General features: G+C 43.9%; 1 protein-coding gene across 3 annotated transcripts in view; it reads left to right on the top strand.

Annotated features, from left to right (window-relative positions):
* CLMP (CXADR like cell adhesion molecule) overlaps nt 1-24,501 on the top strand; it is a 118,055-nt gene that overhangs the window by 72,909 nt on the left and 20,645 nt on the right. Inside the window, exons 1-2 of one of the 3 annotated variants that reach the window (XM_079326613.1) lie at nt 2,112-2,233; nt 2,923-3,271. In XM_079326613.1, coding sequence (XP_079182739.1) covers nt 3,130-3,271 — 142 coding nt within the window. In that variant the 5' untranslated portion in view covers nt 2,112-2,233; nt 2,923-3,129. Of the gene's footprint in view, nt 1-2,111; nt 2,234-2,922; nt 3,272-24,501 lie in introns of those variants that run through there. The other 2 variants (XM_079326615.1, XM_079326614.1) reach the window with 2 other exon arrangements.

The following is a 24,501-nucleotide window of genomic DNA, read 5'->3' as shown; positions in this document are numbered from 1 at the left end:
GAAAATAAAACTATAAAAAATAATCAGGGTGTTTTCACCTCAACCAAAAAAAATAAACCTTGGAGCTCTGAGCTGGAGATTTAAATAAATTTTTAGGGGTTTTTTTTTATTTCAAATACATTTAGTGACACTATGAGTGCTGAGCCTCATTGAAGGGATATTTTCCTACTGATACTAAATGACTAATTGTGCTTTTAGAATCAATTATTGAAGCCTGGCTGAGAGAGGAAAACTCCTCTCACAAAATATAAACCAGCCTTTCCTCCAGTGGCTGATTGTGAAAAGAAATCTGTGTGAAGAGTTTTATTTCTTTATTTCTCCCCTAGCATTTTTTTTGTCTGTTTTGAGATCTGTTTGTGTAATTTGATTTTTTTTCCTTGTGTTCTTGGTGCTTTTTATCAGTTGCAACTCCAAAAAACAGCAATAAAGGGTTTTTTTGCTCAAGAGATTGAAAGTGATGGGTGAATTTTGTTATTTAAGTGACTTTATCAAGAAGCTGCTCAGATCATTAAGTTGATAAAGGGAATATTGCAGAAGAGACAATAATGAACCAGCACCAGAGGGGAGAAATAGTGGGAGGTTTTGGGAGAAAATGCAGCTTTGGGATATGTTTTATTCACAAAGAAGAGAATGAGCAGCTCTGCAGTGCTGGGGGACAGCTCAGGCTCAAGGAGGTGTTTCCTTGGAGGAGGTAGAAAAAAGTGAAAGGAATAAATGGATCAAAAAAAAAAAAAACCAGTTGGGATTAAAGAAAAAGTCCCCACACATTCTAGTTTGGGTATAAATCCATGTTAAAGAGTGCTGGCAGGCTCTGGGGATGTGAGACTTTCTAAAATTTAAGATTTAAGGAAGGTTTTTTTTAAGTTTTCTGGAAGGTTTGATCATCTAAATGTCAAAGGGATGAAACTCAGCTCCAGCAGAGGATTCCTGCAGATTTTTGTAGCCAGGTGTTTAAATCTGAGCTTAAAAGTCGTGGTTTGTCAACAGCAGCACAGGAACTCTGAAATACTGAAAAACTTTGGTTTTATCACAGTTTTTCACAAACCTTTTCTTTAATGCTTATTTCCAACATCAGTTTCTCCTCCCTGCTGTCCCTGGGGTGAATTCCTGATTCCTCCTCCCCCTGCACATCCCAGCCCATGTGGGGGAGCAAACAAAACTTTATTTTAAAATCAAGTTTAAAAAAAAGGTTAAAGCTTATATAAAAATCAAGTTTTATTTGGGGGAGGCTGGGCAGGCAGCGCAGGATGCCAGAACTCCTCTCCCTCTCCCTGGGGAGGAATTGATCCTATTAAATCCATCAGGATGTTGGGAATTCACATCTTCTGTCACATTTGTAATGCATAGAGACAAGCTCAGTGCTGCCCAGCCTGCAGAGCAGGGGAGGCAATAAATGAATTTTTTGTCCATTGAGAATCAGAGGGGGGTTTAGGTCCATTCATTAGGGAAACCAGCAGCAGGTTTGGTCAAGCCTGGGGGAAAAGTTCTGGAGGAATTTTGGGATTTGGTTCTGTGGGATGGGCAGAGCAGCTCTGTGGGAACTGTGATATTCACTGGCCAAGGTTAGATTTGGATAATCAGTCTATATTAGATAAAAATGCTTTTAAAACATCACGATAGAGAGAGAAAATCAGTTCTGGGGAGGAGGAGCCAAATGCTGCTCTTGTCTCCATCTCAGGCTGAGAGAAACTAATAAAACTTTCATGAAACTGGGTGCAGAAGGATGAATTTTATCCCTTTTGTTCTCCCTGGATCTATCCAAACCTAGGGCTTGATTTTGGCAGCACTCTTTGTTATCTTCCCATAAATACCTACACAGTTCTGTCATGAGCACCAAAGGTACCAAATTTCTTCAGAGCTTCCCAAAAGCTGTTCCCCTCACTGAGGGCTTCATGAATATTTCTGTATTTCATAAAAAATAGAATATCCTGAACTGAAGGTGGCCAAAAGAATCACAGAGTCCAGCTCCTGGCTCTGCACAGGGCTGGCTTTCATCCCTGGAGGGGCAGAGAAACATTTTATCCCTGATTTTTTTGGGGGAAAGCACAGAGAAATCGTGTGTGGGTGGGGTTACACAGGGAAAGAACAGAAAGCTTGGAAAACTAGAGAGTGATGTCCCAAACCACAGGCTGGCAGCCTTGCCCACAGTTTGCTGCTCTCCTCCAGGCTTTACAAACCCTTTCATAACTGTTCTGAGGGGAAGAATTTCTGCTCTGTGTTCCAAGGCACCGAGGTGGGTAAATCTGTTTTATTTCCCTTCTGCTGCATGTGCTGGGTGTTTCTTTATGGGGTAATTCTTCCAACTTGTTCCCCTGCATGAGGGTGAAGCTGAGGATGTAAAAAGTCTCTCTCTGTGCCTTAAGATGCCCTTTGGGAGGGAGTTAAACCCTGCACCCCACAGGCACCAATTTCTGCTTGGTTGGGCTGTGCCCTCATCGGTGAAGCGCAGCTACAATGTGAAATTAAATCCATTTTTAGGAGATTGCTTTCTCTCCTAAAAACACAACAAGGAAATCAAGCAGCAGGCAGAGTAAGTGTTCCAGCAAGGCTGAAATCTCCTGTTTCCAGCACAGAAAACACCCCAAAGCTCATCCATCCAGGGGAGTGTGTTTGTCCTCCTGAGGAGCTTTTTCCAAGAGTCTCCTTCCAACCCCTGAGTGACGAATCTGATTTTTTTGGGTTTTTTTCCATGCAGGGTTGTCTTTTTTTTTGCTGCCTCCAAACTTAACTGTTTTACCACTGGAGAAATCATCTTCTTTCTCTTTTAAATATCTGTATTCTTGCTGGAAATCGGCTCTACCTCACCCACATGACTGGTCTTCACTATTAATCCCAGCTGATGGCAGGGAGGGGCTGGAGTGGGAGGCAGCCATGTGGTGAACATTGAGCTCAGTGTTTTCCCCCTGCTTCTCTCCTCTCCAGACAGGCAAAACTGTTCTGTGCTGCCGTGGATGTGAAGTCCTTGCTGTGCTGCCTCTGCTTTTCTCCCCCAGAAACTCCCAGGCCCCCGAATTTGCAACCTCAGAGATCCCAAAAAAAGAAAAGCTCAGCCGGATCTGGATGGAAGCTGGACCAGGGGATGAATAGGAGGGAAGAAAGAGTGAAGTTGGTGATTTTTCTGGCACATGGATGCAATTACACTCAGTGCATTCCAGAGGCGTTCCTTTGAATCCTGTGCAGGTCTGCCTGCCGTCCTTGGGAGAGAGGAAGAAAAAGGGAGGAAAAGTCCCTCTTGGAGACGGAATGTCTGCATTTCCAGCCCTCTTCTTAGGTAGGTTGGCTTTTCAGTTTTTATTTAATTAAACTTCCCGCTCCGTGTGCCTGAAATTCGTTCGTGGTGAGTTGGAGAAAAGGGGTATGTAACGAGGAAACTTTTATGGAAAATGTAATGTCAGTGGTGTTGGAGTTCTGTCCTTTTCTGGTCACTTTATGAGCAGGTTGACAGCCAGAGATTATCCAGATGAATTTTAAAAAGTGGTGGTCAAACAGACTCATTTGGGAATGTGTGTTTGTTGTTTAAAGAGGATAAACGAGAGAGGGGCTTGGACCTCTTGGGCAAAGCAAGGTGAATAAAATGTCTTTGTTTCAGGCAGAGTGTCAAATTAGTAACTGTGTTAAATTGTTGGGCGCTCAGACCTTGAAAATAAAAAGGGGTTATTGTTTCCAATGGATGGCTGAGATTAGAAACAGATGTGTTGGAGTGCAGGAGGGAGGAGTTGGGGGAGAAAAGGATGAGAGAATGGGGGAAGGCAAGAAAGGGCTGCTGAAAGGAGGGAAAGGAGAGAGAGAGGCTGATTTGTTGAGGAGGAGAGAATGGAAAAAGGGGAAGGAAAGCTGGAGGGCTGTGGGGAGAAGAGCTGGCAGCTGAGAAGGAGCTGCCAGGCTCCAGCCCAGCTCTGCCCTGGCTGGGCAAAGCCTGGCACTTCCAGGCCCTGCTGAGTGCTGGAACCCGGGCACAGGTGGGAGAAAGTGGGCTGGTCACTGCTGCCCTGGGAGGAGCTGAGTGCCAGGCACAGCAGCATTTTTGGTCACTCTAAGGGATTGTGGCAGGGAAAGCCCAGTTTAAGCCTCCCAGGTGTGGAGTGTGGACTGGAGAGGGAGGTTTGATCAGACACAACATCTGTGCAGCTGCTGAGGAATGGAGAAGAGGTTTTTGCTCTGGGCATTGCTGTTAGCAAAGGTTTTCTCTGCAGGGAGTGGAGGGGTCTGGGTGTGCTGGGGGATCCCAGCAGTGCAGGCAGCACTCTGTGCCCTGCACATCTGCCCTTTTGTCCCTCTCTGGGTGGGCAGTGCTCAAAGAGGCTCCAGGAGGTGGGAGAGCAGGGTTGGGAACAGCTCAGCTCCTGCTCAGCCCTTCAGCAAGTGGCTCTGTGGAAATTGGGGGCACGGCAGGCCGATGGAGACAATGGGAACTGCAATCTTTGATCCTATTCAGCTGCTGAATATTCCAATATATTAAAAGTTTGGAGTAGAAGGAACAAACTTTTGCCACACAAAAGGTTGATTTGTCTGTAATATAACAACAACTTCCCTTTGCTGCTTTTATCCATAAAACACAAGTTTTATCAAAGTATCCTCAGCATCTCCACTCTGACAGGAACACAGCAATGCCCAACAAAAGACACTCTGCCCTCACCTGGAGTCAGGCTTTTCAGCCTCTCCTGCCCAAGCACTGGTGAGGGGAGAATTGTCCTCAAAACCCAGAGGAAAACCTGCAATGTTTTGTTTCCTGATCCCTGAAGTGCCCCCTGAGCTTTACCTGCCCTGCCAGCACAGGACTTGGTCTTTCTGCTCCTTGTCCAGCCTCATTCACCCATGTTAGGAAAAGTAAGGAAGTGTTGTGGTTGCCTGTTCCTAGATCCTCCTGAACACAAGGAGGCTGGGGAGTCTGATTTGCTGGCTAAAGCCTGGATTTTCTGCAGTAAAAACCTACAGAACTGCCAGTGATGTCTTGTTATTTTTTTTTTAATGATACAGTGAAGACTAATGCAGAAATTGAGAGGAAGGTTTGAGTTTTCATCATTAAACATCCCCATAACGTGACTAATATACACAATTCTTGTCTTTTGCACTGTTTACCTCTCTGGGGCACACAAGCAGCTGTGTGAGGAGACAGGAAACAGGAGCCAATCTGTTTGAAGGAGCCTTTATTTAAACAAAATGAGATGAAAGATTCTGCTGAGTGTGGACAGGAGCATGGCCAGACTCCCTTTGCCAGGGGAGTGAGGAGGGGAAGGTGGGCCATGCAAGTGTGACAGGATTGTGACCATTTGGGAGAGAGAATCAGGTATCACAAACTCCCTTTGTAACACTGCACCCCTGAAAAGCAGAATTTTGAAGTGGTTCTTTACTCCAGAGTGGAAAAATTCATAATATAATGTTGTATTTTTCACCCAATAAGAAATAGCCAATGCTTTCATGGAAATGTGTTCCTGAATTGGTTTAAATTTTATGGGGTGGGAAATCTCTGCTTTTCCCCACTCGAAGACAACCATAAATATTTTAATGACCCTTCCACTCAAGGAAAAAGCTGATCAGAACATTTCTCGGGGGTGATTGTTTGCATGCCTGCCTTTGTCACTGGTTTCATGTGCTTTTTCCTCAGCTGTTGGCTGGTGTGGGTGCTGTGCCCTGCAGGAACTGCAGGCTGTGGGGATCAGAGCAGGGGATGCTCCATCCCAAATCACATCCCACCTTTCCAGCAGTAATAGGGGTCACCCACCACACTGCAGCATAACCCACCTCAGCAGTGATTATCTGACCAAGCTCTGAGAGCTGAGATGTCAATCTGGGCTGGTGCTGAGAACAAAAATTACTCTGTCCTGGTTTGAAGGACAGGAGTCTGCCAATAAAGGCAGAAGCTTCTCTTTGAAATGGAATCTCAAATTATTATTGTAATTTTGAAATTAAGGGGTTCTCAGGCAAAGATATGGGAATTAGGAATAACAGTTCTTTACTAGGAATATTAAAATAGAAATACAGTATTACAAAGAACAATCCCAAACCCTGCCAGAGTCAGAATCCAAGCTGACACCCGTCAGTCAGTCAGGGTGGTGGCAGCAGTCCCATTCCATGGTGGCTGCATCCTCCTGCAGTGGCAGATGTGGTTCAGCTGGAGCAGTGCTCCTGGAGAAGGTGCAGTTTCCTCTGAAGCTCCAGGGATGATGTGGAAAGGTCTGGCTTTCCTCTGGAATCCAGTGGAAAGAAGGTACCTTGGTGTCCAAAATCTCAGTTTTTATCTGGGTAGGAAAGGCTTGGCTCCTCCCCTGGGTGGAGCATTTCCCAGTGGGATGATGGAATTTTATCAGTCATGCACTGGGACTCACTGGCCATGAACAGGAGATATCTCCTGGAGGGAGGATGGGCTGTGGAAAGATAAAGGTGATTGCCCCAGCTGGTTTAAAGATGGCCCATTAGCAGATAATGTGTGCCAGGAGATAAAGATCACTGCCACACCCAGTTTTAAACAATGGCCCATTAACAGGAGATATCTCCCACAGAGATAAGAATCACTGCCACACCCAGTTTTTAACAATGGCCCATTAACAGGAGATACCTCCTGGATGAAGGGTGGGTCATGGGAAAGATAAAGATGATTGCCCCAGCTGGTTTAAAGATGGCCCATTAGCAGATAATATGTGCCAGGAGATCAGGGTCACTGCCCCACCCAGCTCCAACAGATGGGACAGAATACACATTGCTGTATTGATATTCTGTATATGGGTTGATATTCTGAATTCTCACTCTCCTGAGCAGCTCTGTGCCCTCTGAGCTCTGAGGTCGAGGAGTCTCTTTCAGTGCTGTCCCAGGGCGCTGCAGCCTCTGTGCTGAGCACTCAGCTCCTCCCGTCTCACTGCACCACCCAAAAGGTCACAGAGCAGCTCCTTGCAGGGCTGCTGGAGTGAGGAATCTCCTCTGACAGCAGCATTTGCCCAGGTATCCACGGGCTGGTAGCTGGGAAATCCGAGCTGATGCTGGAGCTGCCCGGGGCTGTGCTCTGCTCTGCAGGAAAATCCTGCTCTGAGAGCACAGCAAACCTGCCCTTGGCCTCCTGCTCCCCAAACCCTTCTGTCCTCTGCCACAGCCAAGCAGAATCCACTGCAAAATCTGATTTTTTTTAAAGCAGTGCCCCCACTCTCAGTGAGTGCGCTGGGAATTGTGGATTTAGTGGGATGTGCTGCTGGGAGCAGTGGAAACCAGAGGAGACATTTCAGATTCTTTAAAACAAAGCTTGTGGTTCTTTATTTCCCAGAAACAAAAGGAGACAGATTTCAGGTTGCTTAAAACAAAGCTTGTGGACCTTAATTCTTGCTGATTTTCCAGAAGCAGTAAGAAAAAACAAAGGAGAGTTTAAAATAAAGCTTTTGGATCTGTGCTTCTGCTGATTTTCCAGGAGGAAAAAAAACCAAAGGAGACAGTTTTCAGTTTGTTTAAAACAAAACTTGTGGATCTTAATTCTTGCTGATTTTCCAGTAGTAGAAAAAAAACAAGGGAGGGTTTCAGATTCCTTAAAAAAAGAGCTTGTGGAGTTCAATTCTTGCTGATTTCTCAGAAATAGTGGAAACCAAAGGAGACCATTTTCAGGTTAAAACAAAGTTTATGGATCTCTATTCATGCTGATTTTCGGATACTTCCAGAATTTCTCAGTGATAACTAAAACAAATGATATATTTGCTGTTTTCCTGTTTTGTTTGTCTCCTTCTCTTGCTTTTAACTGTTCCATGGTGTTGAAGGTTGGTGGGACAAGGGCTTTGCCTCATTTTTTATAACATTTAGCACAAACCTTGGCTCAGGACTGGTGTAAAAAACCAACCTGCAGCTGGGAAAAAAGCAGTTTTGTGGGTGATTTTTACATCTTGATTTCACTTGCCCTTTGTCACTGGCTCTTGAAGGAATGCAGGGTGAAAAATGCAGCTTTGAAAAAGATCTGCTCTCCCCAGGACAGCTTCATGGAATTGATAATAATTCATCTCCAATTCCAAGAGCAGGCAACAAAACATCAACTGTGTGAGACATTCAAGCTGTTAGAGGAGTGTGGATTTAATTCCAAGTTTTTGTTAGAAAACTGCTCTGGGAATACCTGAGGAAAGAGAATAAAGGGAAGCAAAGGATCTGTTTGGCACTCCAGGGGGAATTTAGGGGAGCCAAACACAATTGAGTTGCTCTCTGGCAGAATATCAGGATTAACACTCCTGGTGAGACACTCCAATTCTTCCAAAGCCAGGGATGGTTTGCATCAAATATTTACTGTTGAGACACTTGATGATAAATTTCCTGTTTTTTCTCTAGTGCTGCTTTGTTTTATATGAAATAGTTGGGATTTTTAACATTTGAAAACTAAACAAAAAAAAAAGTTTATTTTGGAGGGGTTTTTTAAAATCCTTTGTGCTTTTTCCATTTTACCACCAGGGAGATGCCAGAGTGAGAAAAACCAGCATGCCAAAACTGTGGAGAAGAATTCATTTTTATGGGAAGTAGAACCAGAGGAAAGGCAAAATTTCTGAATTTCCCATGGAAAACAAGTGGTGTTTTGCCTTTTTACCCCCCCTGGCCTTTATGTAGAATTAGAGGTTTGTTTTATGGGGGAGCTGTCCCACTTCAGAAGGATATTTTGTGCAAGAGCAGCACGAGTTCCTTCCCAGAAATGTCATTGCACAAGTGGCACAGGGATATGCTGGTGTTTATCCTCAGGATCACAGCAAATTCCCCTGTTCTCCTCCAGGCAAACACAGGGTTTTGTAGGGGATTCAGCACGTTTGCAGTCTGGGATTTGCTTTCAGAACTGCAAAGAGATGTCAGCAGTCCCTCTCCCAGTCTTACACATCTTTGGAAAATCTTTATTTGTTGTTACACTGGACTAAAAACTGTGTAGCAGCAACAAAATGAGGTGCTGCAAGCTGCTTTCTGTGCCTTCTCCCCCCTTTTTTAATCAAAATACACCTCAATTTTCTAATTAAGCCATGCCCTGTGCTGCCCAGGCTACAGGCAGTGTTTGTGCCCCCAAATGTGTTTTACTGTGAAAATCTTGTGTGCTGCAGGAGAGGCTACTCTGGGTGCAGAGGCAGCTTGTTGAAAAGATGAATGGGTCTGTTTTGGTTGGGTGGTTTTTTTTTTTTTTTTTTACCCAAAGCTGTGTCTTCATCTGTTTTTAGAAAAGCTTGGTTTACAGAAGCAACCCAGCAAAAAGTCAAGGGTGAGGCCAGGTCAGGGAGGTCTGTGAATAGAGCCCCAAATGACAGGACAGTGCAGGATGCAGGAACAACAGTGGGAAATGTGTGAGGAGGCACCAGGCTGGATCCCAGCTGCTGATTCCTGAGCTCTGTGCTCCCCTCAGCACCCCTGGGCAGTGACAGCCACCCCTGCCAGCCTGGCTAAAATGGGTTTGCTTGGAGTGCAGGCAAGGAGAATGCAACAGGAGCCTGGGTTATCAACCAGAATAAAGCTGCTCCTGCTTCCCAGAAATATCCCACAAAAGGGGGATGGGCACCAGGCCAGGCTCTCCTCAGCCACACCTTGGCACCTGAGTTTATTTAATGAGCTCTGTTTCTTCTTTGCTGCAAGTTGTAAAGGCAACAGAGCAGCTTCAAAGTGCTGGGTGGGACAGAAGGCAACAAAACCTCATCTGCTCCTTCCCTTTCTCCAGGAAATCATTTGGCAGCTGAAAAAGGCAAATGTTTCACTCAGAATTCCCCAGTCCCAGCCCCACAGTGTCAGGTTTGCTGTCCCACAGGGATCAATACACATCACTGCACACTCCCAGCCTCTCTCTCCTCCTGGGGAGCTGCCACCATATTTTTTATTATTATTATTGACATTTTTTGTGTCAGGAACACGAGGCTGAACCCTGGGTGGAAAGGTTGGAGTTCAGCTTGGTGCCTGCAGTTGAATTGCCTGTGGAGGGAAAAGGTCAGTGAGGATTGGGGTGTGTTTGTGCCATTGCCTGGCAGGAGGAGCTGCTCTGAAATGGAGCGTGCAGGGTTAGAGGCAAGGGATGACCAGGCTGGGCTTGGGCTGCAAGGGTCACTCTGAAAGTTTTTATTCACTCCAGCAGGGCCAGACTGCACAGAGAACATTTAAAGTGCATCTGAGGGAGGAGTAAACTCAGACACATTGGCTGGAACACAGCAAAAAACTCTGCAGTTCTGACTTAAAGCCATTTTCCTCCTGCTGCATCCCCAAATGTGGGCACAGCACTGATGTGCAGATCATTAACAAACAGCTGAATCCTTCACCTGCAGCCTGGAGAGATTTATTTTTATTTTCCAGTAAGATATTTATCACATATTAATGTTTTTTTGGTAGCACTGTGCTGAGAAAATGCACTCGTGGTGTGAAGAGCTGCTGTGCTCTCAGAGAAACCTCACAGAGAGTAAATCCTGAGCTCTGTGTGCTGGGTCTCTGAATTACCTCATGCTGCAGGTGAAAATAGGAAAATTAGTTTTTTCTGTCTGGTAAATACATGGAGTGTATTGTGGATGTGAGGTCTTTTGAACAGATTCTTTCTCTGAGTGTCTGTTTGGGTTGTTAGGAGGCCTTTGCAGAAATGTAAAAAAAAAAACCCCAAAACTTCATTCCATTCCCTTTGACTTCAGCAAAATATTGGAATTGGGTGGTTTTCCAGTATTTGGAATATTTGAGATGGGTGCTGGATGAGTCTCACAGCTCAGATTACTCAGGCTGTGTTTTTCCTTAGAGATGTGACAGAATTTCAAAGGTCACAGGAACATTTAATACAGAGATGAACCTTTATTGGCCAGGTAGGGCCAGAAACCACAGGGTGTCTTTGTGTGTGTTTTGTGCTTCCATCTAACACAGCAAGCCTGGAATATTGAACTGAACCAGAGCCAGGCACTTCTTTTTTTTTTTTTATTAAAAAAAAAATACAGGGTTTTCAACCTTGAAGGCAAATCACTTTATGACTTCATTGTTTAAATTTAGGTTTTGTTTTGCAGGGGGATCGTTAGACTTGAAGCAAAAGCCTTGTAGCCCAGGGACTGTCACTTCTGATTACTTCCAGTGACACTTCCAATTATTTCCAATCACAATTCCAGGGACAAGAGGAAAAAAAAAAAAAAAAAAAAGGAGCCACATTCTCCAACATCAGGGCTTTTTTTTTTTTTTTTTAATATTTTTTTTTTCCTTTTCCTGAACAAAGCAGCATTTCTCCAAGCTCTGCAGGGAGAGGTGCAGAGGCAGATTTGGAGCTGTGCTGGGGCTGGGTTATTCCAGAGTGACTCTGCTGGAGTGAGCTGCAGGCTGGTGTCTGGGAATCCTGCTGGATCCTGCCTTGTTGAGCAAGATTGAGGAAATTGCTTCACCCTCCCCAGGCACTGGCTGGCACTAGCAGTGATTTCAGAGCAGCAGCATCAGGCTGCTGAACCTCCCTGCCCCTCCTGAGACATCAATGTGCTCAGAAACTCTAAATGGGGACACCAAACCCAGGGAGTTTGGCCCAGGGACACAAAAAAATCTGCTGGAGAAGTCTGGGTGACTCCAGGAACACCAAAACTCAGGATTTAGTGCAGTAAGTTTAGCCCAAGGACACAAAAATTCTGCTGGGAGAGGTTGGGTGATTCCCAACAACACAAAAACCCAGGATTTAGTGCAGGGAGTTTGGCCCAGGAACATAAAAAATCTGCTGGAGAAGCCTGGGTGACTCCAGGAACACCAAAACTCAGGATTTGGTGTAATGAGTTTTGTCTGGGGACAAAAAAAAATCTACTGGGAGAGTTTGGGAGACTCCCAGGGATACAAAAATCAAGGATTTAGTTCAGGGAGTTTGGCCCAGGAACACAAAAAAATCTGCTGGGGGAGTTTGTGTGACTCCAGGGACACCAAAACCACAATTTGGTGTAGGGGGTTTGGCCCAGGGACAAAAAGAAAATCTGCTGGGGGAGCTTGAGGGACACAAAATGTCCTGGGGGAGATTGAATGACTTCCAAGGATACCATGCAAGATTTGGTGCACTGAGTTTTGCCTGGGGACACAAAAATCTCCTTGGGGAGCTCAAGGTACTCCAGGGACACCAAACCCAGGATTTGGTGCAGGGACTCTCTGGTCCAGATGAGCCCAGGCTGCTGCATCCTTAAAAAAAAACCAAAGCAGGAGCACTGCCTGATTTCCAGACATCTCTGGTAGCTTCACTTGGAACTCCTGGAGCATAAAAACAGCTTTCAAATGGTGTCAGAGCTTTCAGTCACTCTCAGTGAAGCCTCTCAGTGATGCTGCACTGGGCCATGAGGCTCTGCTGAGCACGGGGGTGTTGGCAGCTCTTTGCTTCATTTGCTTCAGAGAGCTCTGCAAAAAGGAGATTTGATACTGTGTATTTATCATTTGGGTACTGTATTTATGTTTATTTAGCATTTGTACATTGTGTTGATGTTTATTTGCTGGTTGTATATTGTGTTATTGTTTATTTATTGTTTATTTATTGACACTGTGGAGGATTCACAGGATTCCTGCTCATCAGCTCTGATGGTTTTGTGGCTTTTTCTGTTTGGCTGCCTGGGTGAGCTCGGTGCCAGCTCAGGTCTGAGTGTCCCTGAGGTGGCATTTGGGGACAGTTTGCTGCTGCTCCCCCAGGAGCCCCAGAATCCCACAGAAGGAGCTGTTTGAATCCATCCAATGCCACAGAGATCTTCCCACAGTGCAGCTCTGTCTGTGGTCTCTGCTCTGGGCAAAACCTCTCCTCCTCTCCATTGTTTCAAGCTCTTGCTTGGAGACAAAGGGAATTTCAGCCAGACAAAGAAGAGCTTTTGTGTTGACAAATGCCATGATTATATATTTTTTTTTTCTATTCAAAAGGGGATTTGAAGCAGTGAGTGTCTTCTGGTCACAGAGGCATTCAGGATGTTGAGGTTCCAGCTGGATTTTACTAGTGAATCATGATTTAGTGATTCAGGCTTCATCTTTAAGTGCCTGCTCGTTTTCAGTGCTTCCATTTCCAGTGTTATGAAGGATTTGCTCTGGAATTTATGACTGTGGGGACACCCGAGCTGGGTCACACCAAAGGAGACATCCTTTAACCATCCCAAGCTTTAGGGACGGGCTGGAAACCGAAAATGCTGGTTTTTGACAGCTCCGTGCTGGTTGTGCAGAGGGAGAGCACTGTGCCAGCCTCTCCCTCCTGAACCTCAGAAATTGCTCAGAAATGGGGCTGAGAGCTCAGCCAGGCTGTTCCACCTGCGTTAATGGGGGAAGAGGCTGCCCGCGCTGTGCCAAATGCATCCCGCCTTTTCTGCCTTTGTCAGCTCCTTCCTCTTCGCCCCAGGCCAGCCCTGGAGTCAACAAAAACCACAATTCTGCAGCTGTCACTTCATTCAGGCCCCGTGTGACCTGCTAGGAGGGAGGCTGGAAACTCCTGGGCTGCTCTGCTCTGCTGATAACGATGCTGAATTACTCAAAGCTCCTTTCTCTAATGACTTGGGCTCGCTATTTTTTTTTCCTATCGAGCAGCGCCCTGGGCGTGCTGCTCCCATTGTGGGGCAGCAAGGAATGAATTCCCATTAGGAAAAGGCTCCAAATGCGGTGGAGGCTGCGGGGTTGTCACAGGCATCCTCCCCTCTCCACACCCTCCACGGGAGAAGCCAAAATCAGGACGTGAATGGAGGAAATTTGGCTTTGTTGCACCAGCCAGGAGAAATTAGGGTGATATTTTTCTGGATACATTGATATTTTTCTAGATTTTAAGTGCTCTGAGGCAGGGATTGTTTCTTTGCCTGTTTGCACTGATCCTGCAGCCTCACAGGTTTGCATGGAAACTAAATTTTAACCAGGTTTAAACCTGGTTTTGCCTGCTGTCCAAACAAGCCAGGCACCTGGTTAGCATCTCTCTGTGTCCTTCCAGAGCAGAAATTTCTGCAGAAAAGTTGGGAACTGAAGATCTCCAGCTTAAATGAATTCTTTACTTCCTTCCCTTCCTCCTGACAAACACTTTAAGCAAAAAACACGAAGGGGGAAAAAAACAGAGCTGATAACAAAAGCTGATTATTCATGCATGTAGAATGATTTTAACTAGCCAGTTAGGCAATATTGACATTTTCCTGCCTTGTTAGTGGTTTTCTGAGCACTGCTGGGGACTGTTCTTTGTTCACCCAAGCTCTGATCCAGCACAGCCTGGTTTCAGGGTTAGAACAGTGGTGCAGGGTGTGTTCTATCCCATCTCAGTAAATATTAAGTGAATTAAAAAACTATTTGCTATGAGTGATTTTCCACTGTGCTTTCACACCCGTTTTACCATCACCTGATGGAGGCTGTGCTGGGCAGAAGGATATCCTTTATTTTAACCAATAAAATTTGCTTTCCTCGAGGAGAATGCAAATCCTTTTTATCACTTTGTAATGACACATGACATATGCAGCAACCTTTTCCTTCCAGTGCCACTCCTGCCTGCTTTCCCCATCCCAGAGCAGGCTCAGAGCCTCTCTTATGATACAAACCCATGTGTGCAGCATCCCTTTGCTGCTGCCTGGAGCTTTTCCTTCAAGTTCCTGGCCTCAGGGTTGTCCTCTCATTATTTCTTTTTCTGCAGAGTGGAAAACCCAGCCTGGCCAGAATAAACTCCAATAGCTGCTGGCAGGGTTGGTGCTGCTGAGACAGGCTGGGAGTGTGCTGGAGCTCTTTTAACTGTGTGCTCATCTTCTCTTGGGGGTTTGGGGCTTTTAGAGGCCTCTCCTGGGCTCTGGGGTTCTCTGATTCTTGCAGTGTCTCTGTCATCTCTCCACACTGAAAGCTCCTGCTTTAGTAAGTTGAGCTCAGGAACAGCTTCAGCTCATAGAAGGCAAATTAATTTCCAGTTCCTGTGAGGAGGGAGCTGATTCAGGCAGGAATTAGCAATGCTCTTCCACCCTGGCTGCTGATTTAAATGTTGCTTCATTTTTTATGACCATCTTGTAAAAGCAGAACGGAGGGGGAAAAAAATTCCAAAGACTAAAAAGCAAATAAATTCTGTTTTTTTCTAAAATATCTGTATGGAGATTGAAACAGAGCTCACTCAAAACTCTCTCTTAGAAAATATTCTACTTTTACCTGGAAGTAAGATGTGCCTGGCTGTTAATTGTCCTGAATTTAGGAGGTTTGTGATGTTCTTACCTTTGAGGATATCCAGTTCTCGTTTTCTCTTGCTGATTTAATGTCCCAGCTTTGTTGTAACTTCTGCTGTGACACTGCCAGCTTTAGCTCATGGAGGGGACACAGTGTGTGGTCTCCTTGTTACTAAAACTGATAATCTTATCAGCAAGTGAGGGAGAGGCTGTCAGAGGGTCTGGGATTGCTCTGGGTGAGGAGAGGGAGCTGGGTTTAGGTTCCTGCTCTGGAGGAAACAGCCCTGCTCATGCTTTGAAATCATTCTGGGGTTTTATTTTTCTGTGTCAGCACTGTCAGAGCCTATAATCCTCAAGGAAAAGAGGCCATTCTACCCCAGCAAGAGAAGGACTCAGAGTGAGGAATCCCCTTCAGCAAGGATGTGACAAGCAGACTGACAATGTAGAAGAAAGGGAAAAAATATCCTCAGCCCAATATGCATAAAATTAGGGCCTGATTATGAGGCAGAATTAAAAATAAACCAGGAAGAATTCCCCTGGTGGAGGGAGCTGGTGGAGCACAGGAGGGGCAGCTCCTGGTGGCAGCCATGCATTCCAAGAGCATTAATTGAGCAGGTAATGATGATGAGAGCAGCAGCAGGGCTGCAGGGAGCACAGAAATGTTATTCCTGCAGCCTCTTGGAGCAGCAGCCACTGCTCATCTCCCCCTGCCCTCTCTGATCCAGGAGTGCTGCAAACAGATGAACATTCCAGGGAGAAATGGGAGATCCTGGGGAAAGGGGCCTGGGATGTTCAGGCAGAATTCCTGGTGGGCAGAGGAGCTCTGAGCAGGATCTGGAGTTCAGGTGTGCTGGAAAACTGAGCAGGACAATTCCCTCCAGCTTCCCTCAGACCTCCTGCAGGAACAGGGCTGCCTAAAACATGGAAAATGGAGTTAAAATGTGTTATCTTTGTATCAAAAATGTTAGAGTTCTCTGTAAGGAGATGAGAGGAGAAGACAGAAATCTGTGTTTTTTCTTCCAGTTCCAGGGGTGACTCTGTCATCTGCTGGAATGAAAATTTTCACTGCTAAAATTCAACTTTGTTGTTGATAAACTCATCTCACCTCCAGTCCCAGGAGATGATTTTAACGAATCCTTACAGAGCCATGGCTTACCCCACTGTAAAAATCTAAAAAGGGGGAAATATCTCATTATATAATGAAATTTATGGTCTTGAGACAAAATGGGGAGTATTGGTAAATAATTTGATTATGGTTTTTATCAGGCTGCCCTCTCCAAAGAGATTATAGCTGCTGTCTGCTTGCATTTGTATTTCATGTCACTGGAATGGAGCTGTGCCCTGACAGGGGAAGCTCTTTCAGCATTTAGGAAAGAAGGGTTTGAAATCTTCAGGAGCCACACAAGCCCTTGCCTGAATTCTTTATAAATTTTGTAGGAAATACACTCAACCATACTTCCTAAAAGAGGAAATGCTTGAGTCCTGTCTCCTGTGTTTAGAATAAACAGAGTCCAGATAATTTAATCTAAAAGGAAAACGCTCTTTTGAGGATAAACAGCCTGAATAAAACATTTCTGAGCAAACACTCCCCCCCCCTTGCATCCCCCAGAGCAGTTTGGATGCTGCAGGATCAGCTCTGAACCCAAACCCTGCTCAGGGCTCCCTGTCCTGCCTGCTCCAGGTGCCTTCAGCCACCCCAAACCCCCCCTGGAGCAGCCAGGACCCTGCAGCTGGGCACAGCCCCCTGCCTTGCTCTGTGCAAATGTCAAATCTTGCCTGGCAGACACTTTGGGCTTGTTTCTGGTTGGTAATGAGGACCAGATGGAGACTGGGACAGTCTGGGCAGTGTGGAGCTATTGGATTGTTTGTATTTTTTTTATTATTATTTTTATTTTTTATCCCTTCTCTACTAAGCAAAACTAACCAACAATTCCCAGAGTGATGGAGCTGCTTTCTGCTGAGCTGGCTGGGCTGGAGGAGCACAGGAGGGTCAGCCCAGGCTGCAAACAGGGAGATGAGGGATTCCTGTCACCCCAGACCCAGCAAGAAGAGCAAAAAGGGATTTTAATTCCCACACCAGAGCTGAGTCCTGTGCTGGCTGCAGGCTGTGGAGAGGATCTGGTGCAGAACAGGCACTCAGGGCTGGTACCTGCTGCTTCTCTGCAGGTTTTCTGGTTTTTTGGGATGCCCACTTGCAATGGCAGCTGGTTTCCAGTTATTTAAAATATTCACTTTGCCTGCTAGCTAACTTCCAGTTACTAAAAATATTTACTTAAGCTGTTAGCTTGTTTCTAGTTATTTAAAATATTCACTTTGCCTATTAGCTAGTCTCCAGTTATTAAAAATATTCCTTAGCCTGTTATTTCTTGGTACTTAAGATACTCAGACTACTAACTTGTTTCCACTTATTCTAAATATTTCTTAGCACCTTGTTTCCATTTTTTTAGAATATATCACTTTGTTAACTTGTTCCCAATTATTTAAGATACTCACTTTGCCTGTTAGCTAGTTTCCAGTTATTAAAAATTTTTTTTAGCTTGTTATCCTATTTCTAGTTACTTAATATACTCATTTAGGCTGTTAGCTGGTTTCCATTTATTGAAAATATTAACTTCATCTGTTAGCATGTTTCCAGTTATTTTAAATATTCCTTAGCATCTTATCCTGTTTCTAGTTAAAAGACTCACTTTGCCTGTTAACTTGTTTCCAGTTATTTAAAATATATCACTCACTGTTTCTGGTTATTTAAATATCCACTCAGGCTGTTAGCTTGTTTCCTGTTATTTAAGACACTTCACCTGTTATTTTGTTTCCAGTTATTAACAGGAGCAGGTTTGAGGCAAGAACACAGTGACAGCACAATAAATTAAAAACCTGACTTTTCCTCAGCTGGTTTTTCCCCATCAGCAAAAGCCAGTACACTAATTTAGTCACAAATTAATATGGGGGATTTATTGCTGAGTGGAAGAAAATCCATAAGTGAAATCACATATTAATATGGGGAAATTATTGCTGAGTGGAAGAAAATCCATAAGTGGAATCACATATTAATATGGGGAATTTATTGCTGATTATTAGGTAGTTGGGGAGAAACATGTATTGATATTCTGGAAGAAATAAATCTAATTTCACTTGCCATTGAGCTTTCTGGATAGGTTCAATAGACAGGAATATACTTCTGAACAGAAGTCAAGCACTTTGAATTTATTTCCCAGCAACTGGTTGTTCCATTTCTTGGTAAAATTTCCTTAATTCCTGAGAAAAATGGGTCCAGTTCTGCCTTTGCCAATGATTAGCATCAAATCTTCTGCCCAATGCCACCCATGAGGGTAGTTTTGGAAATAACCCCCTCCCTGTAGGATTGGGAATCTCCAGAAAGGAAAGGTGAGAATCTTTAAAAGATTTTTAAATCAGCTTTTAAAATTCCAAAGTCAAGTTCTGCTCCTGCTGTTCTTGGATTGTGGGAAAGGAAAATATTTCAGTTTTTGCTGGTACTGTTTTATTTAACTCCAAGTCTGTCTTCTAAAGGATTTTAAGGACTGAGTGCTCAGAATAAAAGCTGGGATGCTTTTTAGCCTTGATGGGATGGACTCAGCTTGCCATGGGGAAAAGGGAACCAAACCGGGGAGGAAACTGGAGCTGATTGAGGTTTTCATGTTCCATATTCACATCTGAGTGCAAATAAAAAAAAACCACAGCCACTGAGTTCATAAATCTGACCTGCTGGATTCGAGTGGCTCTGATGGTGGCTGTGATAAAGAGATTTTCAGAGTGATGGAGGAGTTGAACCCAAACCAATCCTTTTGAGGGAGCTGAGCTTGGGGTGAAGATCTCCCTGCAGCCTCCCAGCCACGCTCTGCCTCTGCCTGCCTGGGGACAGAAGAAATGTGTAAATAATCAGAGTGTGGGGCTTTGTTTAGGAGCTGGTGCTTAGTCTGGGTGGGGGTGAGGTCCCTGAGCACAGCCCAGGCTGACCCCAGGCTGTGTTTGCTGTCACACAAACACATTTCTGTCACTTTGTGCTGTCTGGCACCTCTTGCTTTACCTGCTCAGCGATTATTCCTGGCTAAGAGTCCAGCTGAGCACAGGGCTGAGTTCCACCCAGCCCAGATGGAGAGTGCTGGGATAATCCTCCCTCTTTCCAGGGAATCTAAACTCATTGAGTCATGGAAATTCCAGCCCTGCTTCTTAATGAGCCCTGGATTTTAACAGCATCTGACAAGTGAGGCTGGTTGGTGCTCAGCCCCCCCCCCGGGATCAGGAGAGCCCCTGCTGCCTCTGCAGGATGGGAATTCCAGGGTTTTTCAGCTCTGCTAGTGGGGGTTTGGAAATGCAGGACAGAAATTGAATTTCTGGGCTGTTTCACAGGAAAAGCTGCTGCTGGAACTGCAGCTGTGGAGCTGCAAACACTGTGGTGATGTTGGATGGTCTCTGCTGCTCCAAAAACTGCTGAAACTCCATCAAAATCACCTGCTCTGTTTGGACAGATCTGTTGCTAAATGGAGCATTTCATTTTTGCACTTTGATTACTGGTTGAGACTTAAATTGCTGGAGCTGTGCATTTATAGAACATATATAACATTGAACTGTTATGGGCTTAAAATCCCCATTCTGAGACAAAACTGCTTCATGCATCAGCATTAAATGCAAATATAGGTACAGAAATTTATTTTAATGACTGCACCAAGGACTCTAAAAAAGGCCAGGCAGGTGTCTGACTCACTTTCCTGTTTTACTTTACTTTGTCTGAATATCTTGTGTGACCCATCTCAGTTTCATATTAGAGGCCTGACTTCTCCTCAGTCTTATAATTTGTTCTAAAGATATCCACAAGGCTGCTTTTGTTCTCGTGAGAAACCCCAGGGAGTTTGAGGCTTTGTCAGCCTCACCAGCTCTTTAAAATAACATTTAGCAAACAGAAGTTCAGAAAAAAAACAAAAAAACAACATAAAGCCAGAGGAACTGGAATGCAAGTCCAGGCTGCTAAATGGGTGGCATTTAAATGGGTTTGAAATTGTGAAGAGTTGCACTGCAAAAAGAAAAAAACCAAACCAAACAAAAAAAAACCCTTCAGCTGTTTTATTTTTTTCCCCAGCCACTGATAACCTAAAGATTTTAAGTCTCAAATATTCTTTTATGAGTGTCTTAATTGGTCTTAATTTGCCTGGTGTCTCTTTTTGCACACAAATTTTAAGATGTCACAATCACAACTGGTTTTGGGGTTGTTTTTTTTGGTTGTGTTTTTTGTTTGTTTGTTTGTTTGTTTGTTTTCTTTTTGTTTGTTTGTTTTGTTTATTTTTTTTTTGTTTTGTTTTTGTGGGGTTTTTTTGTTATTTTTGATGCAGCACCTAAATAAAATATATCCTTGGCTAATGCAAACAATATCAAGCCACATCTCCAGCTGCCATCTGGAATTCACCAAATTTATAACCAGAAAAAAAAAAAGAGCTGAAGAGAATTTTTACTAAGTAATAATTTAGCCTTAGAAATGAAAGCCTCAGATGCTCCATTTCTCAATTCCTTTGGAATAAATTCCCCACATCCTCCCAAAAGCAGGGAGGCTCCTGCTTGTTTGTAACATTTATCCTGAATTGTTTATTTATTTGATCTTAAAAGTTCTTTGGGGGGAATCTCTGATGGACTCGGGAATGCGGCTGTGGCAGCAAATAGGAAGCTGTGACATTAAAAGTAATTGACATTAAAATGTTGTGACATTAAAATTAATCATGTTTGATGGATGTTGGAGGCTGAATCCACAAAGCTCCCGGGTTCATGTTCCAGCAAGATTTGACATTCACTCTCCCCCTCAGTTCCTGCAGTTTTTATGTAACTGCTTCACTCCACTGCTCCCAAAATCAGCAGGGAGAGGGGGCAGGATGGGGAGGGAAAAGGGTTTTCCTTGGAATTCTCCACCTGGGAATGTGGGTTAGAACTTTTTCATTCCTCACCCAGTGAGTTTGTGTCAGATCTTCAGGACTGGCACAGAAATGGCCACGTTGGGTTGTTAATCAGCACCATGAGGTGTAGATTAAAAGGATAATTTTGGGTTCTTAAAAATTATCATTTTGTGTTCTTAAAAAGGATCATTTTTGATTCTTAATCAGCACCATGAGATGTAGATTAAAAGGATCATTTTGGGTTCTTAAAAATTATCATTTTGGGTTGTTAATCAGCACCATAAGATGTAGATTAAAAGGATCATTTTGGGTTATTAATCAGCACCATGAGATGAAGATTAAAAAGATCATTTTGGGTTCTCAAAAGGATCATTTTGTGTTCTTAAATAGGATCATTTTGGATTATTAATCAGCACCATGAGATGTAGATTAAAAGGATCATTTTGAGTTCTCAAAAAGGATCATTTTGGGTCCTTAATCAGCATCATGAGATGAGGATGAAAAGGATCATTTTGGGTTCTTAAAAATTATCATTTTAGGTTCTTAAAAATTATCATTTTGAGTTCTCAAAAGGATCATTTTGTGTTCTTAAAAAGGATCATTTTGGATTATTAATCAGCACCATGAGATGTAGATTAAAAGGATCATTTTAGGTCCTTAATTTGGATCATTTTGGGTTCTTAATCAGCACCATGAGATGAGGGTAGAAGGGACAATTTTGGGTTCTCAATCAGTACCACAAGATGAAGATAAAAAGGATCATTTTGGGTTCTTACTCAGCACCATGATATAAAAGTTGAAGGGATTATTTTGCTGCCTCCATCCTTGGGATGTTGGAGCAGAGCTGATGGAGTTGCTGTAGTGCCTTTGTTCCCTGTGCTATGACAATTCCAAACAGAAAAAAACCTCACAAAAAAAACCCCCAAACCCCAAAAAACCCCTCTTGCAGTGTAAATAATGCCTTTTTTTTTGTTGTTGTTGTTGCCATTTTTAGTAATAATGGGGAAATCTTTTATCCCTGTAACAACAGTGCCAGGTTCAGGAGGAAACAGCACGGGGTGAAAAGAAATTCAATGGTTTTCTTCAGAGCCTGGAGCTCCTCAGAGCTCCATAGTCATTAATTAATTAATATTAGCCATTAATTAATAATAGCCATTAATTCCACATTTTTGGGGACAAGGATTGTGTGAAAATTCTTCCAGGGTGGGGAGAGCTCACCCAGAGCTCACCTAGAGCTGCTCCCTGCAGGGACAGAGGGAGGGATGCTGCTTTTTGTGCTTCCAGGACATTTTCCAGCTCCTTTTTTAGCCATGTGGAGCTGGAGGGGCCCCAGAAGAAGGAAGGGATGTTTTGGGCAGGCAGCCAGGTGCCTCCTCAGGGCTGCCTTCACTCCCTGTCCCAGCTGCAATCCAGAAATCATGAGCTGATTTTGGGGTTTTTCCCTCCCCACTCTGGGCTGTGTAAGTTGCCAATCCCTTCAAGTCAGCACTGTGAGGTTACAGCGCTTTTTTTGGCATGAAACTCCATAAAATTTACATTTTTTTAAGCAGAAAGATGGTGCCATAAATAATCTGGAGTTCAAGTTTGGCCTCATGGTCAGGGCACTGAAATCTGTCTCCTGCCAGCAGCCAGGTGAGAGGTTTTCTTTGCATGGAACTTGTGGATTTATCCCAAAATCTGCCACTGACTCCTCCCAGCCTTGCTCAGTTTTGTTGCATCCTGAATTATCCACTGTTTTTTACCCTTGCAAACTGAAAACAAGGAGAGTTGGGAGCTGCAGTGAAGAGAACACGGAGTTTTTAGAGATTATTTTTGTCCTTTTTTATCATTCAGCATGCACAGGTGGCACTGTGGGATGATTTTGCCTATGCAAGCAAAAAAAAAAAAAAGTGAAAATAAGGAAGTTTAAATCAGTAAATAATGGCACCACTGAACACAGGATTTCATTTTCTGGGCAATTTTCTTCTTCTTTTTGGTGTTTCCCACATCCCTGAGAAAGGATTAGAATTGGAAGGGACCCATCAGGATCATCAATTCCAACTCCTGGCCCTGCACAGGACACCCCAAAAATCCTCCCTGAGAGATTATCCCCAATTGCTGGATTTGGGAAGCAAAAACCAGGTAGAGATGAGATTTTTTGGGGGGCTGGTTTGCAAAAGTGCTGGAGATTTCCTGGGTAAAGGTTGAGGGTGAACAGCAGAGCCCAGAGTTCTTTTGTCTGGGATTTTTCCCTAAAAATTCCTTTTTAAAGCAAAGGGAAGAAACTGTGTCAGCTCCTATTACAGAAAATGGCTTTTCCTAGAGAATTTAAGCCAGAAAAAAAAAATAAACCATGAGTGCAGCAGAGAGCAGCCAAATATTTTGGTGGCTTCTTGTGGCAATTCTGGCTCCAGAACATGGAATTTCCAAAGCCAAAATGAATCCATTGGAACAGTGAATTGTAATAATTCAAAATCCTTGCAGGAAAGCAGATTTTTGTGGGGTTTGCAGATGTAAACTTGGGGTTATTTGCATTTCCAAGATGACAAGAAGGAATGGAACCAAATTAAATAAACTGGTGTGGTTGAGTTCCCCAATTCTTGCCTCAGTTAAATTAAAGCTTTGAATAATATCAGATACTGTGCTAAGGTAAAAACTTTTTATTTGCACATTCTGAGCCCCTTTTTGTGCTGCTTTGTGGCCACTTCATGGTTTATTAACAGCCATTTTCCTGGCACCTTGAAATTTCAGTGCTGCCCAAGTAAAATATTGGGGAAACCTCAATACTTCATGGATGTTTGTATTTGCAGAATCATAAAACAATATCAGGTGATGGATCTGATCTCTTTTTTTTGGTCTTTTTTTTTTTTCTGGATGGGAAAAAGTTGGTCCTGGAGTGAAAGTGGGGACGGCAAAAAGAGGCTGAATTAGTCAAATTTCAGCAGTGAAGAGGCTGAATTAATCAAATTTAGCAGAGAAGATGCTGAATTCCTCCCATTCTGAGCTCAGACCACCCAGGCTGGGTTTGGGGCTCGTCCCTCCTCCCTGCTGGGAGCTGCCTGGGCTGTCACCATGGCTGAGACCAACTGGGACACATCTCTGGAGTGGGAGAAGAACTTTCTGTGCCTCTTGGGGCAGGTTAGAAGTTGCAGTGAAAGCTGAATGTTTAAAGAATGGGATTTGTCAGGAAAATGAATCCACAAGCACCAGAGGTTTATGTCCAGAAAGGAGAGAGAGGAGTCCTTTTGCTTTATTCCAATAAAGGGAGAGGCCATGGGCCATTCCCCTGGGATATCTCCAATTTTTGGAGGATGCAGCCTCCTTTTATCCCAATTTCCTCTCTCTTTCCCCGTGGGCTGAGGTACCTGAGAGGCACAGACTGCCCAAATCACCTAAGATTCCACTCTAATGCACAACCCTCCCTTTTCATTTTTAATTCTTATAGAATTCATGATTTTGCCCCATTGCTCCTTTCATCTTCCAATATCCAATTTCATTTACCAGCAAACTCACAGTTTGTTTGTAAAGACAAATCTCTTTTCCCATTCATCAATCAGTGGAATCCATCCCATTGTTTTTTCTCT

This window comes from Erithacus rubecula, assembly GCF_903797595.1.
Source record: "Erithacus rubecula genome assembly, chromosome: 25".
Lineage (NCBI taxonomy): Eukaryota > Metazoa > Chordata > Aves > Passeriformes > Muscicapidae > Erithacus > Erithacus rubecula.
This window is presented reverse-complemented; position numbering and strand designations above follow the sequence as displayed.